Consider the following 19,574-nt stretch of genomic DNA (forward strand, 5'->3'; position numbering starts at 1 on the left):
ATGGAAATTAGCTTCTTGAGAGCAATTGGAGATGCATTTATCCAGCCAAATGGAGAATATGTCATCATGCTCCTGGCTTGCACTATGTAAATGGTGGGAAGGCCCATGTTGTATAAATGCAATCATGAGAAGTTGCACATGAGGAAGAGAAAAGATTGATAGTTGCATAAGCCACAACCTATGCCAGACTACTTCTGAATGGTTGACACACAGAAATAAAATATTTAACCAATTAAAAATCATTACAAAATTATTCACACTTTATAACAAAGAAGTGGAAACAAACACTTAACGTCACACAAGAATAGTTTAAGAAATTTAACTAACCACAATCAATTAACAATATATTACCCAACAGCTAATACCAATCCTGTTGCAGGAGTCTCCTAGGAATGGAGAGACTGTTCTCGCTTTGAGTCTAAACAGGCACAACTTATTCTTGCATTCCGCTCAGCCAAAGGTGCTTGAGATGTGCTACAATTTCACATTCAGCTGCTGGACCTCACAAGCCTGCACACAATTTCCAGTGTTGTGGTTAGTTACTCTGGAAACGTCAGCAGTTAGGCAGGTAATTACCAATATTCCTCTGTAACAGAACTTCATCAGTATTGTGCTAAAGATGGTTTTACAATAATAATGAGAAAATAAATGTCAAAATGCTGGAATTTCAAAATGACCCTAAAACAACAAGAGCAACATGGGACATGTAAATACTGAGACAATATCGGCTATGAAATAAGATATTTAAAAGATTGCTAGGTGCACATTACAATTTAAAGATTATTTTGAATCAAATAATTGCTTTCCATTCTGATATCATGGCAAATGTTAAACACAATTCACTTTGAGCCGTTTTCCCCGAGAGTCAGAGTTGTACAGCACAGAAACAGGCCCTTCAGCCCACCACGTCCATGCCAATATTTTTTTGCCCATCTACATTAATCCCATTCTCCCGCATTCTTAAAAGATGGAGGATGTCGATGCTTTCTTTAGCCATTATTAGGATTCACAGTTTTAATTTTCAAGATGAAAGATTGCACATTTTCTCTCCTGTTAAGTATTTTTTTTACTACCTCACGAAACAATGCTCCATAAAATGTGACTGTATAAAAACAGTCAACAGTTCTCATTGAGATATCAAGGTCCATTAGCAATCGCTTTTGTTCCTGGCTGTTCACAGTTGCTCGAATTCTCTGAAAAACAAAAATAAGCACACTGCATTATGCTTCATTCCATACCTTTTTCTGACAGCATCAGTTCCCAATATTCTACACACAGGAGTCTTAGTTGCACCCTACTTGATCTCAGCCAAGTTGGCAATGACAGCACAACTAGCCAAAACACCGTAGGGCTGAAGTGATTAAAACGTGTAACAAATTGTGCTTCTGAATGCCCTCCAGTAACCTTCAGCTGTAACTGCAATGCATAAACATCGCACAGGAAGGACTTTCATTTAAATAGAACACTTTATGACCTGTAGACCTTGCAAAGTGCTTTACAGGTGATTAAGTATTTTTGAAGAGTAGTCACTTATGTAAAGTAGGAAATGTGGTCATGAGTTTTGTGCATGGCAAGGTCTCACAAACACTTATAGTGATGCTGATTGAAGACTACGTGTTGGCTACAACACCAGAGCACCGCTGCTGATCTCTTGCAAAATAGTGGTACAAGTTCCGTTATAGCTCCCTGAAAAATGGATGGGTAAATAGGGAGAGTACAAGTACAGTATGCAGAGTCTGAGAATATCTCATGTTCACAGCAGGAGGCTGGTCAGGAATGCACTAGAACTGTCCAGAGACAACAAAGAGGAGGGTTTACAGCAGCAGATAAAATGAGGGAGGGATAGAGTCAGGTGATATTACAGAGGTGGAAATTGGCAAGCTTAGTAATTGAGTACATAAGTTGTCCGAAGTACAGTTTGCCCTAATGGAAGTTGTCAGTTTTGAGTATTTCTCCATAGCGGAGAAAAACCCAGCAAACTTCAGGCCTACTCAACATCCAATTCCCATGAACCGCTAGCACCGAAGGACCAGAGTTTCTCTGGGCACAGGTATACAGTTCTTTTACGCCTGTTAAAGCAGCTCCTTGAAACAGAGTCCAAAAACAAGGAAGCAGCAAAAAGGCTCAACTTACTGCCAACTCGCAACAAGACCAAGATCAGTCGGCTTACCATATTCAAAACTCACTGGTGGGGAGGTGACTCCATTTTGTGTTTGGAGACCAAAATGGTGAGGTTATCCCCTGAAATGCTGATAAGAGAAACCATAAATCAGGGTTAACCTGCCCTCCCCTCTCAAGGGCTATTAGCAAAGATTTAGAGCCACAGGAAGTAGTAAAATCCAAATTTCCACATTTGGATTAGGGCTATATTTGGTGGTGAACATTGAATATAAGAATAAACAAAATATAAAGACCAAGAGAAACCTATTGAAATTGAGGTTGAGAAATTTGAACAAAATTCGTGGGGGCTTTACACACCTCACTTACTTGGGCCAACGAAAGGGAATCAAATAGTTTGTTCATTTTTTGTATGAACTCATTGGTGTACTTAAGGTATCAAAGAAGCCCTTCAATCTTTTATTTATAAATAATTATAAAACAGTTACTGCAAAGCATGATTGGAAGCTTGGCTAAGTTAATTAAACATTAAGGAATTAAGGCTAATATATAAATCATGCATATATGCTGGTGTTTCTGTGATAACAATCTTTCATTTTGCATTTACCCGAGCAAATCAGGAGGGCAAAAAGGGCACACGAGATATCCTTGGTATATAAGATAAAGGAGGATGCTAAGAGATTCTACTAGTAAGAGCAAAAGGGGTAACTAGGGAATGAATAGGTCCCAATAATGATCAGTGTGGTTGTCTACGTGCAGAGGTACAATGGATGAGATCTTAAATGAAGAGTTCTAGTCTGTATTTACCACGGAGAAGCTCATGGAAGTTAGGGAATTCAGGGAAGAAAACAGTGATGCCCTGAAACAAGTCGATATTACAAAAGAAGTGCTGAGGTGCATTAAAAGGATAAACTTCCAGAGCCCGACCAAATGTACCCTGTGGGAAGCAAGGGAAGAAATTGCTGGGGCCCTGGCAGAGATGTTTGTATTTTCCTTCGCCATGGGTGAGGTAGCAGAAGGTGGTTGTGCCTTTATCCAAGAAGGGGTGCAACAACAAGCCAGAGAACTACAGGCCAGTGAGCCTGACATCAGTGGTGTACAAGTTACTGGAGAGGATTGAGAGACAGGATGTATCTACATTTGGAAAGGTTAAGTACTGATTAAGAATAGTCAGCACAACTTTGTGCATGGGAAATCATGCCTCTCAAATGTAATTATGGAAGAGGTGACCAAGGCGATTGATGAGGACAGAGTGGTTGACTTTGTGCATTTTAGCAAGGTTTTTGACAAGGTCCCACACGGTATGCTGGTCTGGAAGGCGAGATCATGAAATCCCGGATGAGCTAGTCAGTTGCCTTGGTGGAAGGAGTCAACAGCTAGTAGTGGAGGTTTGTTTTTCAGGTTGGAAGCCTGTGATCAGTGGTGTACTGGAGGGATCAGTACTGGTTCCCCTGTTGTTCGTCATATATATTAAGATTTGGATAAGAATGTAAGTGACATGATTAGTAAGTTTGCAGATGACACCAAAATTGATGGCGTGGAGGATAGTGAAGAAGGTTGTCTAAGGCTACAACATGGGAAGGTGGGCAAAGGAATGGCAGATGGAATTCATCTTCGACAAGTGTGAAGTGATGCATTTTTGGAAGGCATGAGGGCAGGACAGGCTCTCTGAAAGTAGCGACACAGGTGGTGAAGGTGGTGTATGGTATGCTTGCCTTTGTTGGATGGAGCACTGAGTTAAAGAGTTGGGATGTCATGTTACAGCTATACCAGACATTGGCGAGACTGCAGCTGGAATACTATGTGCAGTTCTGGTCACCGTACTATAGGAAAGATGAGATTAAGCTAGAGAGGGTGAAGAAAAGATTCAAAGATGTTGCTGGAACTGGAGAGCTTGAGTTCTGAGGAAAGACTGGATAGCTTGGGACTGTTTTCCCTGGAGCAAAGGAGGTTGAGGGGTAACCTTAGAGGTTTACAAAATCAAGGGCATAGATAAAGTGGATCATTACAGTCCTTTTCTCATGGTAGAGGAGTCTAAAATGAGTGGGCAAAAGTTTAAGGTGAGAGGGAAAGATTTAAAGGGGACCTGAGGGGCAATTTTTTTTTTAAAAAGAGGGTGGTGGGCATATGAAGAATCGAACTGCGAGAGGAGAGTACAATTACAATGTTTAAAAAGAATTCTGGACAGGTTCACGGATAGGGAAGGTTTAGAGGGATATGGGTCAACTTCAGGCAAATGGGACTAGCACTGGGAGGCACCTTGGTCAGCATGGATGAGTTGGGCTGTAGGACCTATTTCCATGCTGTATAACTCCATGAATCTAAATGCTGCATAACTGAGAGGAGATGCAAATACCTTCTTGTTAAAGTAGCTTCTTTTTAACCCAGTAACCAATAAAGCAGTTGGTTGTCCATTTGTTATTTCGAAAGATTGTGAACAAAGATGAGCCAGACCAAATCTGTATGGTGATCAAGCTGGCGGAGGCAAGGAGATATGAACAACTGTTCATGAGATCAGATCTGCAGAAATAATGGAGTAGGAGCAGGTGTGAATGTAGCAATGGAAGAGCAGAAATAATAGAATAGAGGCGGGGATAGGTAGCTCTCCTATGTAGTAACATTTCAGTGACCAACAAGCTATCTGCTTGTTGAGGAAGATAATGATAAACAATGGCCAAACTACCAGGAGGCACTAATCCAGGTGAAGTTCACACATCCCTGGGATTTTAAGTGGTAGCAGCTTTTTTTGACCAGAGCTAATGAAATAAAGTGGATTCTGTTACAGCCCACACATAGACACTGAGTAAACGGATTCAAATTTAGAGCTGGCTTAAGGTCCAGATAGGAGATTGGAAAGAGGAGAACAGACAGAAAACAATGTCACAATTCTGAGAGGCTGAAAAGGTGGAAGACTGAGGGCTACATGTCAACTATAGTCTCTTGTTAAGTATGGATATTTTAAAGTAATAAGAGTTGTACAGCCCAGACACAGGCCCTCTGGCCCACCATGTCCACGCTGACCTTTTGCCCACCTACACTAATCTCATTTTTCCACATTAGGACTACATCCTTCTATGCCTTGCCTGTTCAAGTGCATGTCGAAATGCCTCTTAAGCAGTGTAATTATATACGATTCCACCACCTCCTTTGTCAGTGCATTCCAGATATCAATCACCCTCTGTCTAAAAAAAACTCCTCCCCTCAAAAACTCCTTCCTCTCAACTTGAACTTCTGTCCTCTTGTTTTTGATACATCTACCATGTGAAAAAGATTCTGACTGTCAACCCAATCTTTGCCTCTCATAATTCTATATACCTCTATCAGGTCACCCCTCAGCCTTCTTCACTCCAGGGCAAACAAACCCAGCCTATCCAATCTCTCCACATAACTAAGGTCTTCCAATCCAAGCAACATCCTGGTGAATTTCCTCTGCACTCTCTCCAGCACAACCACATCCTTCTTATAGTATGGTGAATAGAACCTCACATAATACTCCAGGTGTGGCCTAACCTTGTTTTTTTTTTAAAATGGTGCAACATTACATTCAAACTTACAAATTTTATGCCCCAAGTTATGAAGGCAAACATGCCTTATGCCTTCACCACCCTATCTACCTGTGTTGCAACTTTCAGGGAACAATGGACTTGAAGCCCACAGTCTCGCCGTTCACCAACTATCCTTAGTGCCCTACCATTTACTGTACATGTTCTGCCCTGATTCGACTTTCCAAAGTGCATCATGTCACACTTGTTAGGGTTAAATTCCATCTGCCAATGCTCTGCCCAACTTTCTATCTGATCTACATCTTGCCTTAGCCTCTGACAACCTTTCTCGCTATCCACAACACCACCAATTTTCATGTCATCCACAAACTTAATCATACCTGCTACATTCACATCCAAGTCACTAATATACAATCACAAAAAACAAAGGTCTTAGCACCAATCTCTGCAGTCTGTCACTAGCCACAGACTTACAATCAGAAAAGCATTTTTCCACCACTACCCACTGTATCCTATCACCAAGTCAATTTTGAATCCAATTAGCCAGCCCACCTTGGATCTCATGTGCCTTAACCTTCTGGAACAGCCTACCATGCGGGATCTTGTCAAACACCTTACCAAAGTCCATACAGACAATGCCTACCACCCTGCACTCAAACTTCTTAGTGACCTGCTCCAAAATACTCAAATTAGTGAGGCAAGATTTACACCCATACAAAGCCATGCTACCTGTCCTTGATCAGTCCCCGCACTTCTAAATGTACATAAGTCTAATTCTTCCAATAATTTCCCTACCACTGATGCAAGGCTCACTAGCCTGTAGTTACCTGGCTTATCCCAACAGCCCTCCTTTAATATAGGAGCAACATTAGCTATCCTCCAGTCTTTTGGTACCTCACCTGTGGCTAACAAAGATGCAAAAATCGGTCAGGGCCCCAGCAATCTCCTCCCTTGTCATATTTAATAAGATGTTGATCTATTACTGACATACTATTGGTTGTTGCTCATTTTGTCTTATCCAAAATCTTGTCTTGCAGCCTCAAATAGAAATGGGAGCCTTGGCAGCTCAAAGATGAGGGAAAAAAATCTACAAGGACTATAACTTGTAAGTTATTCTTCAAAGTCAATGTTCCAGCAATTAAAGTAATAAATAATACTCAGATCTTAAAGGCTTGTATGAGATTATGTAATTGCAGTACAGCAGGGACAGGGAACAGAAGTTAATAGCAAACCAATAGAAGCCATAAATTCAACTGCTTTTGTCAACCTGGTGAATACATAGATTTAAATGACAGATTTACATGTCTGCTTAATAAATCTGGAGAACAGTAGAAGAGATGGAATTAATTACCAGTGCAACATTACAGCAATGCCAGCTAATTTCTGGGAATTAGAAACGCAACAATTGAAATCAATCAGTGCACAATCCCACTGCATGGCTATGTCAGCCAAGGTGGAATAACTGCAATTGCTGCCAATTTTTGTTTTAAAGCTCCTCACACTTATAATTTTTAAGTAATTTTATTTATGGTTCTCTGCCTTTGCTGTGGGTTGTGAATGTTAGGCAAGTAACTGGAGTGTCTGATAGACCTTTTAACATTTTGAAAAGGGAGAGGAAAAGGACAGAAAAAGACTCTCAGCTGCGAGGTCTTCATCTATCCCCAGGGACAGTGCTGGAAAGCATGTGCAAAATTACACAGCCCCCTGTTCCCAGCCACAAACTGCTTTTAAAACAAAAACTGGGTACTACAATAAGAATGCTCCTTTCATTATCTGTGCTCTTATCAAAGCAATGTGTGACACTTTCCATTATTTATTGTCCTGCACTAAATGTAGAGTCACATATTTTGATGCCAAACTGGAAACACACTTGCAAAGAAAAAAGAAACTCCAACATGTTACAAAAAAACTATATTGATTCTTGAAGCTCAGTATAAGGCCATTCAGCTAATCATACCCATGTTGGCTTTTTGAAAAAGACAATTAATTGGTTCTACTTCCTTGCTTTTTCACTACAACCCAGAGAGTTTGTTCAACTTTGTTTCAAGTCTACTTCCAATTCTTCCAAGAAAGTTATTTTACATGAAAAGATGATGGAAGTAGAACGTAGTGCACTCCGGATTACATAGAAATCGAAGCAACAAACAATCGACTATGGGAAGTCAGCAGGTCGAGTTCCTCCAGCATATTGTTTGTTGCTCCAGATTCCAGCATCTACAGCCTCTTGTGTCTGCATAGAAATTGGACTGGGTAATATTGTGTTTTGGGTGCTATGAGATCCAACCTCGATGAAAGATAAACGTAATTGAAAAATGACAAATTTATGCAAGAATCACAACATTTTTGTTCCAAGACAGCCCTGCATGTGATCTGCTGCTGCTGTTCTTTTTCTTCAGCAGTTCTTCAAAGCCAAGGGTGATTTTCACTTGAGTTCCCTGGGTTCTGAGGTGGGATTCGCAGAATCTGTCACAAGTGGGACAGGTCGGTAGCTAATATGGGAAGTGGGACACTCCTTCCACCATTTTTGCTGGGCTTCCAACAAAGAGATTCAAGGTTCTCACTGTCTCACCAGATACTCCTTCACTACTTTGACCGGCCTGGCCAGGGATTTCCATGAGTTGGTAAGGATGCTATACATTACACTTTCTTCATATTTCATATGAAGTAGGAGGAGGCCACTTGTTCTATCGAGCCCATGCAGTGTCTCAGAGCATTCTCATCAAACCCACTTACCCACACATTTCCCTGTAATCCATTCTCTCTCATTCGCCTATCGACTCCCTCACCCACCCCCAATTCCCCTGCCACCCAACCGCTATGTTAGGAGCAATTTGCGGTTGTTAACTAATCCAACAGTACATCATTGGGATGTTGGAGGAAATTGGAACATCTGCAGCAAACCCATGCAATCACAGGAAGTATGTGCAAACTCCACACCATCAGGATTGAACCCGGGTCACTGGAGCTGTATAGCACCAGTTGCAGCTCCACTCTGCCACCTTCCAGGAGGATTTGAGAAAATCCTTGAATCATATTTTCTGACTCCCTGGTAATCTCGTTGTGGGAAATCAGAATGCTTTTTACACGAATCTCATTTCAGGCATTCAAACAACATGCCCTACCTCCTGGAGACAACTCGGTGTAATAAGAGCCTTAGTGCTGTAGATGCTGACCTGGGGGAAGAATATTGATGATGGCGCACTTATCTTGCCTATGGACTTGAAGAAATTTGCAGCGATAGTGATGGTGGTACCTCTCCAGTGTGTTGAGAAAGCCAAGTCTTTGAAGTGCATAGAAGATGATATTCACTGCTGACCAGTAGATCATAAGCTTGGTAATGGGTTTAAGTTCTTGATTTTCAAGCACTTTTCCTCTGATGGCCAAAGGCTGTGCTGGTGCACTGGAAGTGCTGGTAGATTGTGCCACTATTCTCTCCCTTTGCTGACAGATGGTTCACATGATACATGGTCCATATTTTTCAGTGTCTTGCCATGACTTTTACCGTCAGCAGACAAACTTGGAAGTTTCTCCACAGTTCCTCTTAGTTTACAGCCGAGGTCTTTTATAAGGTTGAACAAGGCCATATATAGGTGCAGCTGCTTCTTCCTGAGATTATTGCGCAGTGAAGATCGTGCCCATTGTACACTTTAATTTTAAGAGCAGTACTTCAGCCACTGGGAGAAGGCAGTTGAGTACTCTTACATTAACCTTCCCTATGGCAGTCAGCAGGGAGACTGTTCTGTCATTACAGCAGTCCATTTATTTTTAAATGAAGTCACCATTAGAGTGTCTCCGAGGTCCCTGGTATGCTCTCCTCTTTCCAGGAGAGGGAGATGAAGTTGTGAATTTATGTCAGATGTTCCTCATCACCAAACGTTAGGACTTTAGCTAAAATACTGTGTTTCAGAGGCATTGTTTTTTTAGTTAGCAAGTGGTCAACACAATCGCTTGGAAGTCTGGTGCGGTGATAAGACTAGACTGCAGAGCATGCTGTGGAGTGGTGTCAAATTTATGGCAATGCACAGACAAGCACAGTTGTATTCAACAGCATGGTGTCAGATCCATTATTCTGGAAGAAGGTGTATACATGGTCTGCACAGCCTGCAGGTCACTCATGCAGCAGCAGAGTTTCACAGTGTTTTACAATGGAAGCCTGCTTGAGCAGGTCCCATGACCAGCACTGGGAATCTGACACACAGTTTAGTTGTTATCTGGTTCTTCAATCCTCAATCACCACAATCCTGCTATCCACTCCCAACCAACCCTCCAACCTGCCCACCCAAAGGGCCCCCCTTTGTATCCACTAATCCAACACTTCTAACCATAAGTCACATCTCCCATCTCCCACCACCCCCCCCCCCACCCCCCACTGATCACAGACACAGCAGTTGCCTCCTGCCATCAGGTACATCTTTCCCAACTACCATCTACTCATTCACCAATCCTCCCTGACTACCAAGCCAGCAACCCCTGCCCTGATTACTAAACCTTAACTTCCGTGCTCCCTGGCAGCTGACCCTTGCCCTTACACCTCTACCCACAACCACACCCCACTTGCATGATCACCAACTCTCTCAACCAGGCTGTTCTCCGCTACATCCCCAAACTTTATCCTAGCCCTGCAGCAACAAGTGGAGCAAGGGTCTTGACTGTGCAAGGTATGTTCAACAGCTACTGAACTTCCCTGCAGTGGGCCATCCACCACTAACTGCCTAATGCACTTTTAGAGACACCAACCAATTTCTAAGCAATCATGTTTATGTTGCAAGTAAAAATGCTTGGTAATAAGACCCAAAGTACAATGTGCCTGATAAATAAACCTTTTAAAGTAGCCATGTGAAGGAACAGTGGCTGAGTAATAATTCTGTGCTGAGAAATGGGTATTATATATGTAGCAGGTTAATACATTTTATGCTAGGGCCTGCTGCTACAAAATTCACTGTGTGAACCCAAGGCATCGTGCACAACAGGACAGGCCTCACTTGTAACACACTTAATCTTTCCCCTGCTCTAGGGGCCGAAAATAACTTGTTGAAGAATCCACTAGGGCTAAGCCACAGTTCTCTGCTATGGTTAAGGCTGCATTGGGTTGGGGAGGGGACGATGTAACTTGTGTGCATGGTAGCGGTGGCGGTGTGGGGTTTGCAATTGAGATATATTTGGGTGTCTGCAATGGGATTGGTGACTGGGGAAGCCTTCTTAAACTAACAGCACCTCTGTGCATCTGGTTCCAAGTGCCAGACTCCATGACTTGGGACTAGCTGAGGAAGGATCCCTTTAAATCTCATAAAAGTTGTCCTTGCATTGATAGTAATGTTGCTGCATGAGTGCCCAACACATACACGGTCCATGGAAAGCAAGTGTGAATTTCATGGAAGTGCCTTCTATACTTAAGATGCACAATTTTTGGTAACCATGGGTTACATCTGGGTACTTTCATGCATTAGCAGGTAGTCTGCACTTAGGAGTTGGAAACAAACTTATGTACTTTGTGACAGACAAGTGCCTGACTCTATTCTATGAGCAGTTTTCTGAAGAAGTTCTGATGTGTATTACATACAAATATCAAGGCAAATGGATTTCAACATTGTGCAACTTAAATGGCTCCACTCAAGAGATTTAGTCAAGGCTAACTGAAGTGCATTCATTGATTTTTTGTGTTAAAAAATGTATATTGCTTGTAAACTACTTCAGGACAGTTAGTGGGTAATGCACAGATTTCAACCAATGTCCTGTGCAATTTATTGCTGTAATCCTGGTTCACTGCAAGGACACTGCAACCACTAGATGGCATCCAGAATTGAGACTTAACTGAGACAACTGCTGAAATATAATGCTCGTAAAATAGAGAACCATATCTTCAACTGTATCGCTATACCAGGAAAGGGTTCACAATATATAGAAAGAGGGATAAAACAAAATAAAGAAACTGTGATGAAAAGAACTTAAAATAGGTGGCAGAGATAGTATCGCGACTGCCGACTCCAGCAACCCATTTTCAATCTGACCTCCAGTTGCACGTTTTCCCTGTGATCCCATGAGTTTCTCCAAGGTATTCCAGTTTTCTCCCACATACCAAAACATGCAGGTTGGAACTTTAATTGGCTACTGTAAATTGCCCCTAGTGCAGGTGGGTAGTAGAATTGTTGGGAATGTGGCAATAATAGGTTATATGGTACAATTAGCTGAGGAATGGGATTGTTCTGTGAGGTGGCAAAGACTCAATGGGCCAAATAGCCTCCTCCTGTTCTATAGAAACACGTGGACTGATAATGACAGAATAAAACACAAAGATAGCAAGTTATTTTTTCCAAATTGATTCATGCAAGGTGATCATCACTGCCAAGGCCAGCATTTAATGCTGATTCTTAATCACCCTCATATGTGATGGGGAAATTTCAAATCTGAAAGACTAATGAATAAAATGGAGATACAGTAGCACTTCAATTACTCACCATATTGGATAATTCTTATTGATGCACCATAGAAAACATCCTATCTGGATGCATCACGGCTTGGTATGGCAACAGCTCTGCCCGGGACCACAAGAAACTACAGAGAGTTGTGGACACAGCCCAGACCAGCGCATCACAGAAACTAGCCTCGCCTCCATGGGCTCTGTCTTTACCTCTCGCTGCCTTGGTGAAGCAGCCAACATAATCAAAGACCCCACCCACCCAGGTCATTCTCTCTTCTCTCTCATCAGGCAGAAGATACAGGAGCCTGAGGGCATACACCACCAGGCTCAAGGACAGCTTCTATCCCACTGTGATAAGATTATTGAACGGTTCCCTTATACCTTGACCTCACAATCTACCTTGTTTGACCTTGCACCAACCATGCCCTCCCCATGTCATGATCGTGAACTAATGTTTATGGCTGGGTGCCTACCTGCAATTGTCTACTGCAATGCACTTCCCTGCAGCTGTGACATTTTACCCTTTACTCTGTTATTGTTTTTACCCTGTACTACCTCAATGCACTCTGTACTACCTCAATGCACGGTGTAATGAATTGATCTGTAAGAACGGTATGCTAGACAAGTTTTTCACCGTACCTCGGTACAAGTGACAATAATAAACCAATACCAATCAATGAGAATCAAGAATTTATTGCACAATCTGAATGAGGTTTTGATTATCGCTTCAAATATTAGTTTTTAAAATGCTGAACCAAAAACCCAGAAACTGGGAATCCATGCTAAGGCCTTCATTTGCATTTCAGCAGTTACACAAAAAAACAGAAATCCTTACAGAGAAAGCATATCACAGGAGATTGGAGTGGGGTAACTAAAATTTAACTGCAAACATTTGTGTATAAAATAGAATAGGCTCTTTGGATTCTGAGCAAGAAGAGGAGATACAGGAAATAAATGAAAACATGGGTCTCTGAAAGAAAAATAAAGTTGTAACCTAAAGTAAGTTTTAAAATAAATACCACATCCATCTGCAACCTAAGATTGGAACAGCAAAGACTATTCAGTCCCTCGAGATTGTTCCAACTTTGTTAGATAATGGCTGATCTATTCAAATCCCTCAACTATCTCACATAACAAAAGCGTAACTGTTCATTTGAAATGAGCACTTTGCAAGAGATCCAGATTTGAACACCATTCTACATGAGCGCTTCCTGATTTAATTCCTTAAAAGTCTAGCTCTAATTTTCTGAAGATTGGCTCTCAAATGTTTCGTTTATGAGCCTGAAGTTTTTTTTTTAAAAATAAAGTTACCTTCACAGCCATTATGGTTCCACTGGGGGTATGCCGCACCTTTTCCACCACTCCATATGCTCCTCGGCCCAGTTCATTGATAGGTACCAAATCATCAGCTTCCACCACAAAATTCTGTAATTGAAGCACAGGGTAAAAATTAAAATTAGACAGTTGATTCTCCAAATAAAATGCATTAGAAATAACCAAGGAGCACCAATCTCAGAAGGATCTAAGGAGCACGCAATGAAGCATATTAATGCTCGAGCAAAGGTGAAGCATTAGGAATGGACTGGGATGTAATTCAATAGGAGAATGTGGTGGGAAGAGGTGGTTGATGGTGGCAGGCAGCGCTGAGCAGCTCATCCCAGTCCACCACTTCACACCTCAAGAAAATTTAGCACTCCAGATTGACAGCCAATAAAACATAAAATGAGGGAAGAACAAAGCATCGTTTTCTCCAAACAAGAACACTTGGACTTAATTCTCTGTTGCTTTAGTACAAAATATACAGGTAGTTAGATTTGAATTGTTAAAAAAAAGTTGTGTTTCTGGTATTTTTCGCATGTAGTAACACTGGCACCCAGCCATAAACATTAGTTCACGTTCATAACATGGGGAGGGCATGGTTGGCCGATGTCAGTTTGCTTCTTGATAGAATTCTTCCTTCCCTTTGAATTTCATTGTGCAGGTTTATGACCCCCACTGAGCTTTTGCCAAAGGCTTGTGTCCATCAGATTGTGAAAACTGTACAGTATAAAGCCAAGTTTCTTTTATTTTAAGGCAGTTCTTTTATTAAAAAATAGCTTTGTATTGCCTTAGTGAGGTCCCAAGCACTTATTCTTAATTACAAAGTTGGAAGAATTACAACAAAACTTCACGAATGTTGGAAAAGGTCAGAAATTGTGGATTGCTATGTGATAGTAGCTTAACTAGGGAAATTATAACATACTAAAGCACTAATCAGTTAATTCATTTTGAACACAATATCAGAAAGATCATGGGTCAAATACAAGCTGTTTTTTTTAATGCAGCAACCCTGAAGAATTCTTCAATTAGAATAATGAGATTACTGGCATAACCCTGCCATTAGTGGCTTTATATTTGGCATTGCATATACTAACATAGTTCCAAATTTACCAATTATCCCCATTCAATTTCAGATCCCAAATTTTTGTATTTCTTAGCAAAAACAACTTTAAATTCATTAATGAAGTATACAAATAAAAATGAAAACCTTAATCAATAAACAACAGGTGAACTCTAGAACAGGTTAATTCAGGCATTGAAATTCAACCCAATCCTCAGCTTACAAACAACACTGCAAAATGGTTGAGCAATGATTGTCTAATGCTTCTGGATTTGGCTATAAAATTGGCACAGGTTGTATCATAAAACATCACTTTTTTTTGTCAATTCAAGATGAGGTTTTATTTTGAAAAGCACTGCAGGAACCTCCTGTCCCTTGAGTTCCGCAGACATTTTGCTAAGAATATTCTGGCATTATATAATGGACAATGGCCATAGTTACCATGGTTAAATGTAATCCTTAATTGTCACGAATTACAAGATGCTTCCAGCTATAATTTGATCATAAGGCATTTTGGCCAATGTAGTAAACTTAGAGTGTCACTGCGTATGTCATTTATGCATTAACACAGACTGCTGGGAGCCAACAGATAAATGTAACAAAAGCAGTATTCAGATCTGTTTGACACAGCAAAGTCAGGAGACTGTTGATTTTCTAGGAATGTTCTGAGGCAAGGTAAAAGAGCTAGGTTGGGGTGAAGAAGGGAGGAAGAGGGCAACTTCTTCATTAGTGTGACCTGTACACCAGTGCATACATAAATCAATAATTTTTTCCAAATTATGAGGCTCATCAGCTGGGGCCAGACTGTATTGGACGCTGGAGTCTTGCATCTCCGCTGGTGGATCACACCGCTGCTCCAACTACCTCAACTATGCTGGCCTCTGGCACAAGTTTCAAGCTTTGCTATGCAAGCTTTTAAAATTTTGCGATCTGGACGAAATTCTACAGTGATTATGGGGACTGGGGGGAAGAGGAAGAGACCTGTGAGTGGACGGATGTTATTGCTAATACTTCTGGCATGCTAGCATTGACAGAAATAGTAAGGCCACTACTGCCCAGTACAAGGTCATACAAAATGGAAATCAATGATCTTGGTAAATGTCACTTCAAGCGCAGCATGGCTCATGAGGCACTAATTTGCATAAGGTTGGTCAGTAGCTCACAGACATACACACCAAACTAAAGGCACATCCTAATATAAATTTTTGATCTTCCACTTTTACAAGCTGCACTTAAGTGCTTTCCATACAGTTGGCACCAAATACTGAAATTACATCTCAATGACAAATATCACTAAACAATGACTTGAAATTCAGTGAAGATCTACAGTTCATAAAGAATACTGGAAGCAAACTCATTTGCTTAACTTAAAGCAAAAAGCTGCAGATGCTGGGAAACAGAAATAGAAGTAGAAAGTACAGGAAACGTTCAGCAAGACAGGCAGCATCAGTGGAAAAAACAGAGCAAATACTTGATCAGATTTCATCAATTCTCTCAAATAAAATAAATGGCCTTTCATAACATGCTGCTCAGCTACAGCATTGGTCTATGCAACAGTCGTTACAAGTCACAAAGCAACGTGATGTAACAGCAAAGGGCACTAAAGCAGACCTTTGAGTCTACAAGTCCATGTCGACCATCAACCATCCGTTTCCAATAATCCTCCACTCACTCCATTTTACTAGAATCACAGAGTCAACATTCACCCAACATTTCCAATAACTCTCTTCAGATTCCACCTCTCACTTGCACACTAAAGGCAATTTACTGCAGTCAACTTACCTACCAACCCACGTCTTTGGCATGTGGAAGGAAACCAAAGCATCTGGGAGAAACTCGCAGTTACAGGGAGAACGTGCAAACTCCACAAACAGCAGCAGAGGTCAGGATTGAACTTGGGTCACTGTAGCTCAGAGGAAGCAGTTCTGCCAGCTGCGCTAGTGTCATTTGTGGAATGTTTCAGGTTACAACTGGGAATGTGGAAAAGTAATTACCTAGAAATCAGACAGCATTGTACCAGATTTTCCAGCACAGTGTGACCGAAAAATTGATTTCAGTCAGGACACATTGCACTTGCAACCATTTCTGGATCAAACCACGACAACTATGAAATTCCACCAGGGTTACTGAATGCAAGTCACCCTTCTGATTTTCCTGTCAGGATTGCATGCAATAATGTCATTCCTCACGCAATACTTCTGAAGCATTCCAGGCAACTCGTTCACCTTGTTCTCAGTCTCCCTCTTTGCCCCAAGAGTGGCCAACAGAATCTATAAAGGACTGCAAACTAAGTGAAATACTTAGCAATATCCTCACATCCCACCCGCTTAGCACCAAAACAAGCCCTATACTCTCAACCTAAAAATCTCCAGCACCCCCCCACCCAGGTTGTTCTCCCTCTCCCCAACAGTGAATTCAAGTTCTGCTTCCAATGTCCCTACCAAATTACACTATTCTCACTAATACCCCCCAAATACCAGGCTGATTTCCACCCCAAACTCCCAGCACGACCCCCCTCCCCCCCACCAACACACACACACACACACACACACACAAAGCGCTAGGCCAGTTCCCATCAGGCCCCTTCAAAATCTCCTGACACTACTGATACCAGTGGTTGGTTAAGAGTGCACATACTTAAAAAATTAGGATGGCTTATTTTAATGTATTTGAATAGACATACAGATTAGTTTGATTCCTAGTCAATAAAGTTGACTGCAGAAAGGATGTTGCTGGGACTGGAGGGCTTGAGTTATAAAGAGAGACTGGATAGGCTGGGATTGTTTTCCCTGGAGCAAAGGAGTCTGAGGGGTAACTTAATAGGAGGTTTATAAATCATGAGGGACATAAATAAGGTGGATTGTCACAGTTCTTTCCCCCTCCCCCTCCGGGTAGGGGAGTCTAAAACTAGAGGGCATAGGTTCAAGATGAGAGGAGAAAGATTTAAAGGGGGACCTGAGGGGCATGTTTTTCCTCAGAATGGTGGGTATATGGAATAAGCTGCCAGACGAAGTGGTAGAGGTGGATACAATTACAACATATGGACAGGTACATGAATAGGAAAGGCTTAGGGAGGGATATAGGCCAAACACAGGCAAATGGGACTCGCTCAGGCAGGCACCTTGGTAGGCATGGACTAGTTGGGCCAAAGGGCCTGTTTCCGTGCTGTGTAACTATGACTCCAAAACAAGGTTTAAAACAAAGGCAAGGGTTTCCAGAGATTTTGACTGTCCTCCATCTTACTTTAATCAGATATAACAACACATTGACATCCTTCCCGTCATTATTTTGTGCAGAGATTGTATTAAAGTAAGCTTCCTTCAAACATTTTTAATATTTGAATGTTCTGACACTAACAATTCAAGTACAGTAAAACATTGTAGAAATCAGCTGCATGTCTTCACCACAATGATAAGCTGCTGGCCTGACAGTCAATCACCTCCATCTCATTTAGATGATTTATTTTAGACAGTGCATGAGAAAAGATATGTTTCTCATTTAAAAAATCTATCACAGCAGTCTTTCTTTATCTGAAGGACTATACTAAATAATGTGTGCAATGCTTTGTTACTTTAAGTAGTGCAGTCCCGCAGTGTCAATTTAAAGCATGATGTAGATAGCTGACACTGCTATTCAACAGCAAAATTTCCTGAGGGAAGATGGTGTCCATTGTGGTTCCTTGCTAACATATAAATGGCACAAGGCCGTACAGAAGCTATTGTCTCTGCTTCTGTAGGAAGTTGGATTTTATTAAACATGATAGACTACTGCACTTTGAAGCATATTATCATTAAATAAAGATTTCCCACTTCCCCAGGAACACACCACAGTATCCAGAAAGTACATTAGCATGTTTGTGGCTGCAAGTATCTGTTGGGAAGTATGGCTCTGCCAAAAAGCAAATTAAAACCACTGCCTTGAATTATTAATAAACACATTAGGGTGTGTAGAAAGACAAAGAAATCAGCCTTGAAAAATACAGCTACCAAAAGAAAATGTACCACCCACCCCTCTCAAGGCTGGGCTCAGGAGCTCGCAGGTTAGGGTGGTTGTAGTGGAAGGGAGAGAAACAGGCGGACTGAGGGTGGGGCTGACAGAATTGGGAGTTGAAGGGCAGCACTATGCTAGGAGGGTTGCTTTTAAGGGTCCAAGGTATTTTTTACTTTACAAGTCAAAGATGTTGCATTCAATTGTCCCAAGGTTGTGTGCCCCAAGTGCTACATTAGTTTGAACTGTAGATGAGTTAATGCTGCAATCAAGTACTTCTAGTGTTCTTTGCGCTCTGCCATTCAAGCAAGTTGGAGACCCTTTCTTCGCCAGACTAGCCTTGAGCAACCGGACACAAAAAAAATTGGACTTCTCCTCTTTGAACAGACAACTAGCCACACGCTAAAGAAGCACCCTGTCCTACATCTATCTTGCATGATAGTGCAGAACAGAAATACAGTTATCTATACCTTTTTCCAAGAGAAAACGTGAGGCTGGAAATCACAAAACAGTTTTTCCTCCTGAAGCGAAAGTGAGTAATGACAATTTTCAGGTCATCCTGTATCACAGCTGGGCATTTCAGAGGGTAGATCGCTTTTGCACCCCTACAAGATTTTCATGTCATGTTGTGCACATTTATTATTAATCAGGCGGCCTGATTTTCCCCTTGCTACTCCAGGTTAGTCTGAATGACTAACCTGCCCCGAATGATAATTCCCCATAAAAGGCACATTTGCATGGCAAATTGGCCTACATTATCCTTGGAGCAGCCACCACTGATAACTCTCAAGATAGTTAAGCTTTCCCACTGCAGCAAGGGACTAGGGTATGTACCATGCAATTCCTCACCGTCATCCTTCAGGCGTCAGTCCCCGTAACACTGCACCAACCTCATTCATCCCAGCACCACCCAATCTCGCTCCAGGTTCCACAACTGTCAAGCCAATTTCCCCAGAGTCAGAGAGTCTGATTTGCTGCTGTTTTCCAACCCCCCCCCCCCCATCAATTGATTCTGCCAGTGCCCAAATTCCACCCCTCCACCCTTTAATATTCCAAATGGCAATTCCAATGCCGAGCCCCACCACCTCACAAAATCATAAATGTCGATTCTGATTCCAATCCTTCAAACTATCCCCAATCCACCTTCTTCCAAAAAACTAGGTATCAA

General features: G+C 41.7%; 1 protein-coding gene across 1 annotated transcript in view; it reads right to left on the bottom strand.

Annotated features, from left to right (window-relative positions):
• The window catches only part of LOC127573759 (dual specificity mitogen-activated protein kinase kinase 3), a 56,752-nt gene that overhangs the window by 24,427 nt on the left and 12,751 nt on the right, over positions 1 to 19,574 (bottom strand). Inside the window, exons 2-3 of the mRNA XM_052022255.1 lie at positions 13,351 to 13,464; positions 1,074 to 1,193 (exon numbers count right to left, since the gene is read on the bottom strand). Of these exons, the coding sequence (XP_051878215.1) occupies positions 1,074 to 1,193; positions 13,351 to 13,362 (132 nt within the window). The 5' untranslated portion in view covers positions 13,363 to 13,464. The remainder of the gene's footprint in view (positions 1 to 1,073; positions 1,194 to 13,350; positions 13,465 to 19,574) is intronic.

Source organism: Pristis pectinata, chromosome 8 (assembly GCF_009764475.1).
Source record: "Pristis pectinata isolate sPriPec2 chromosome 8, sPriPec2.1.pri, whole genome shotgun sequence".
In the NCBI taxonomy this organism is placed as follows: domain Eukaryota; kingdom Metazoa; phylum Chordata; class Chondrichthyes; order Rhinopristiformes; family Pristidae; genus Pristis; species Pristis pectinata.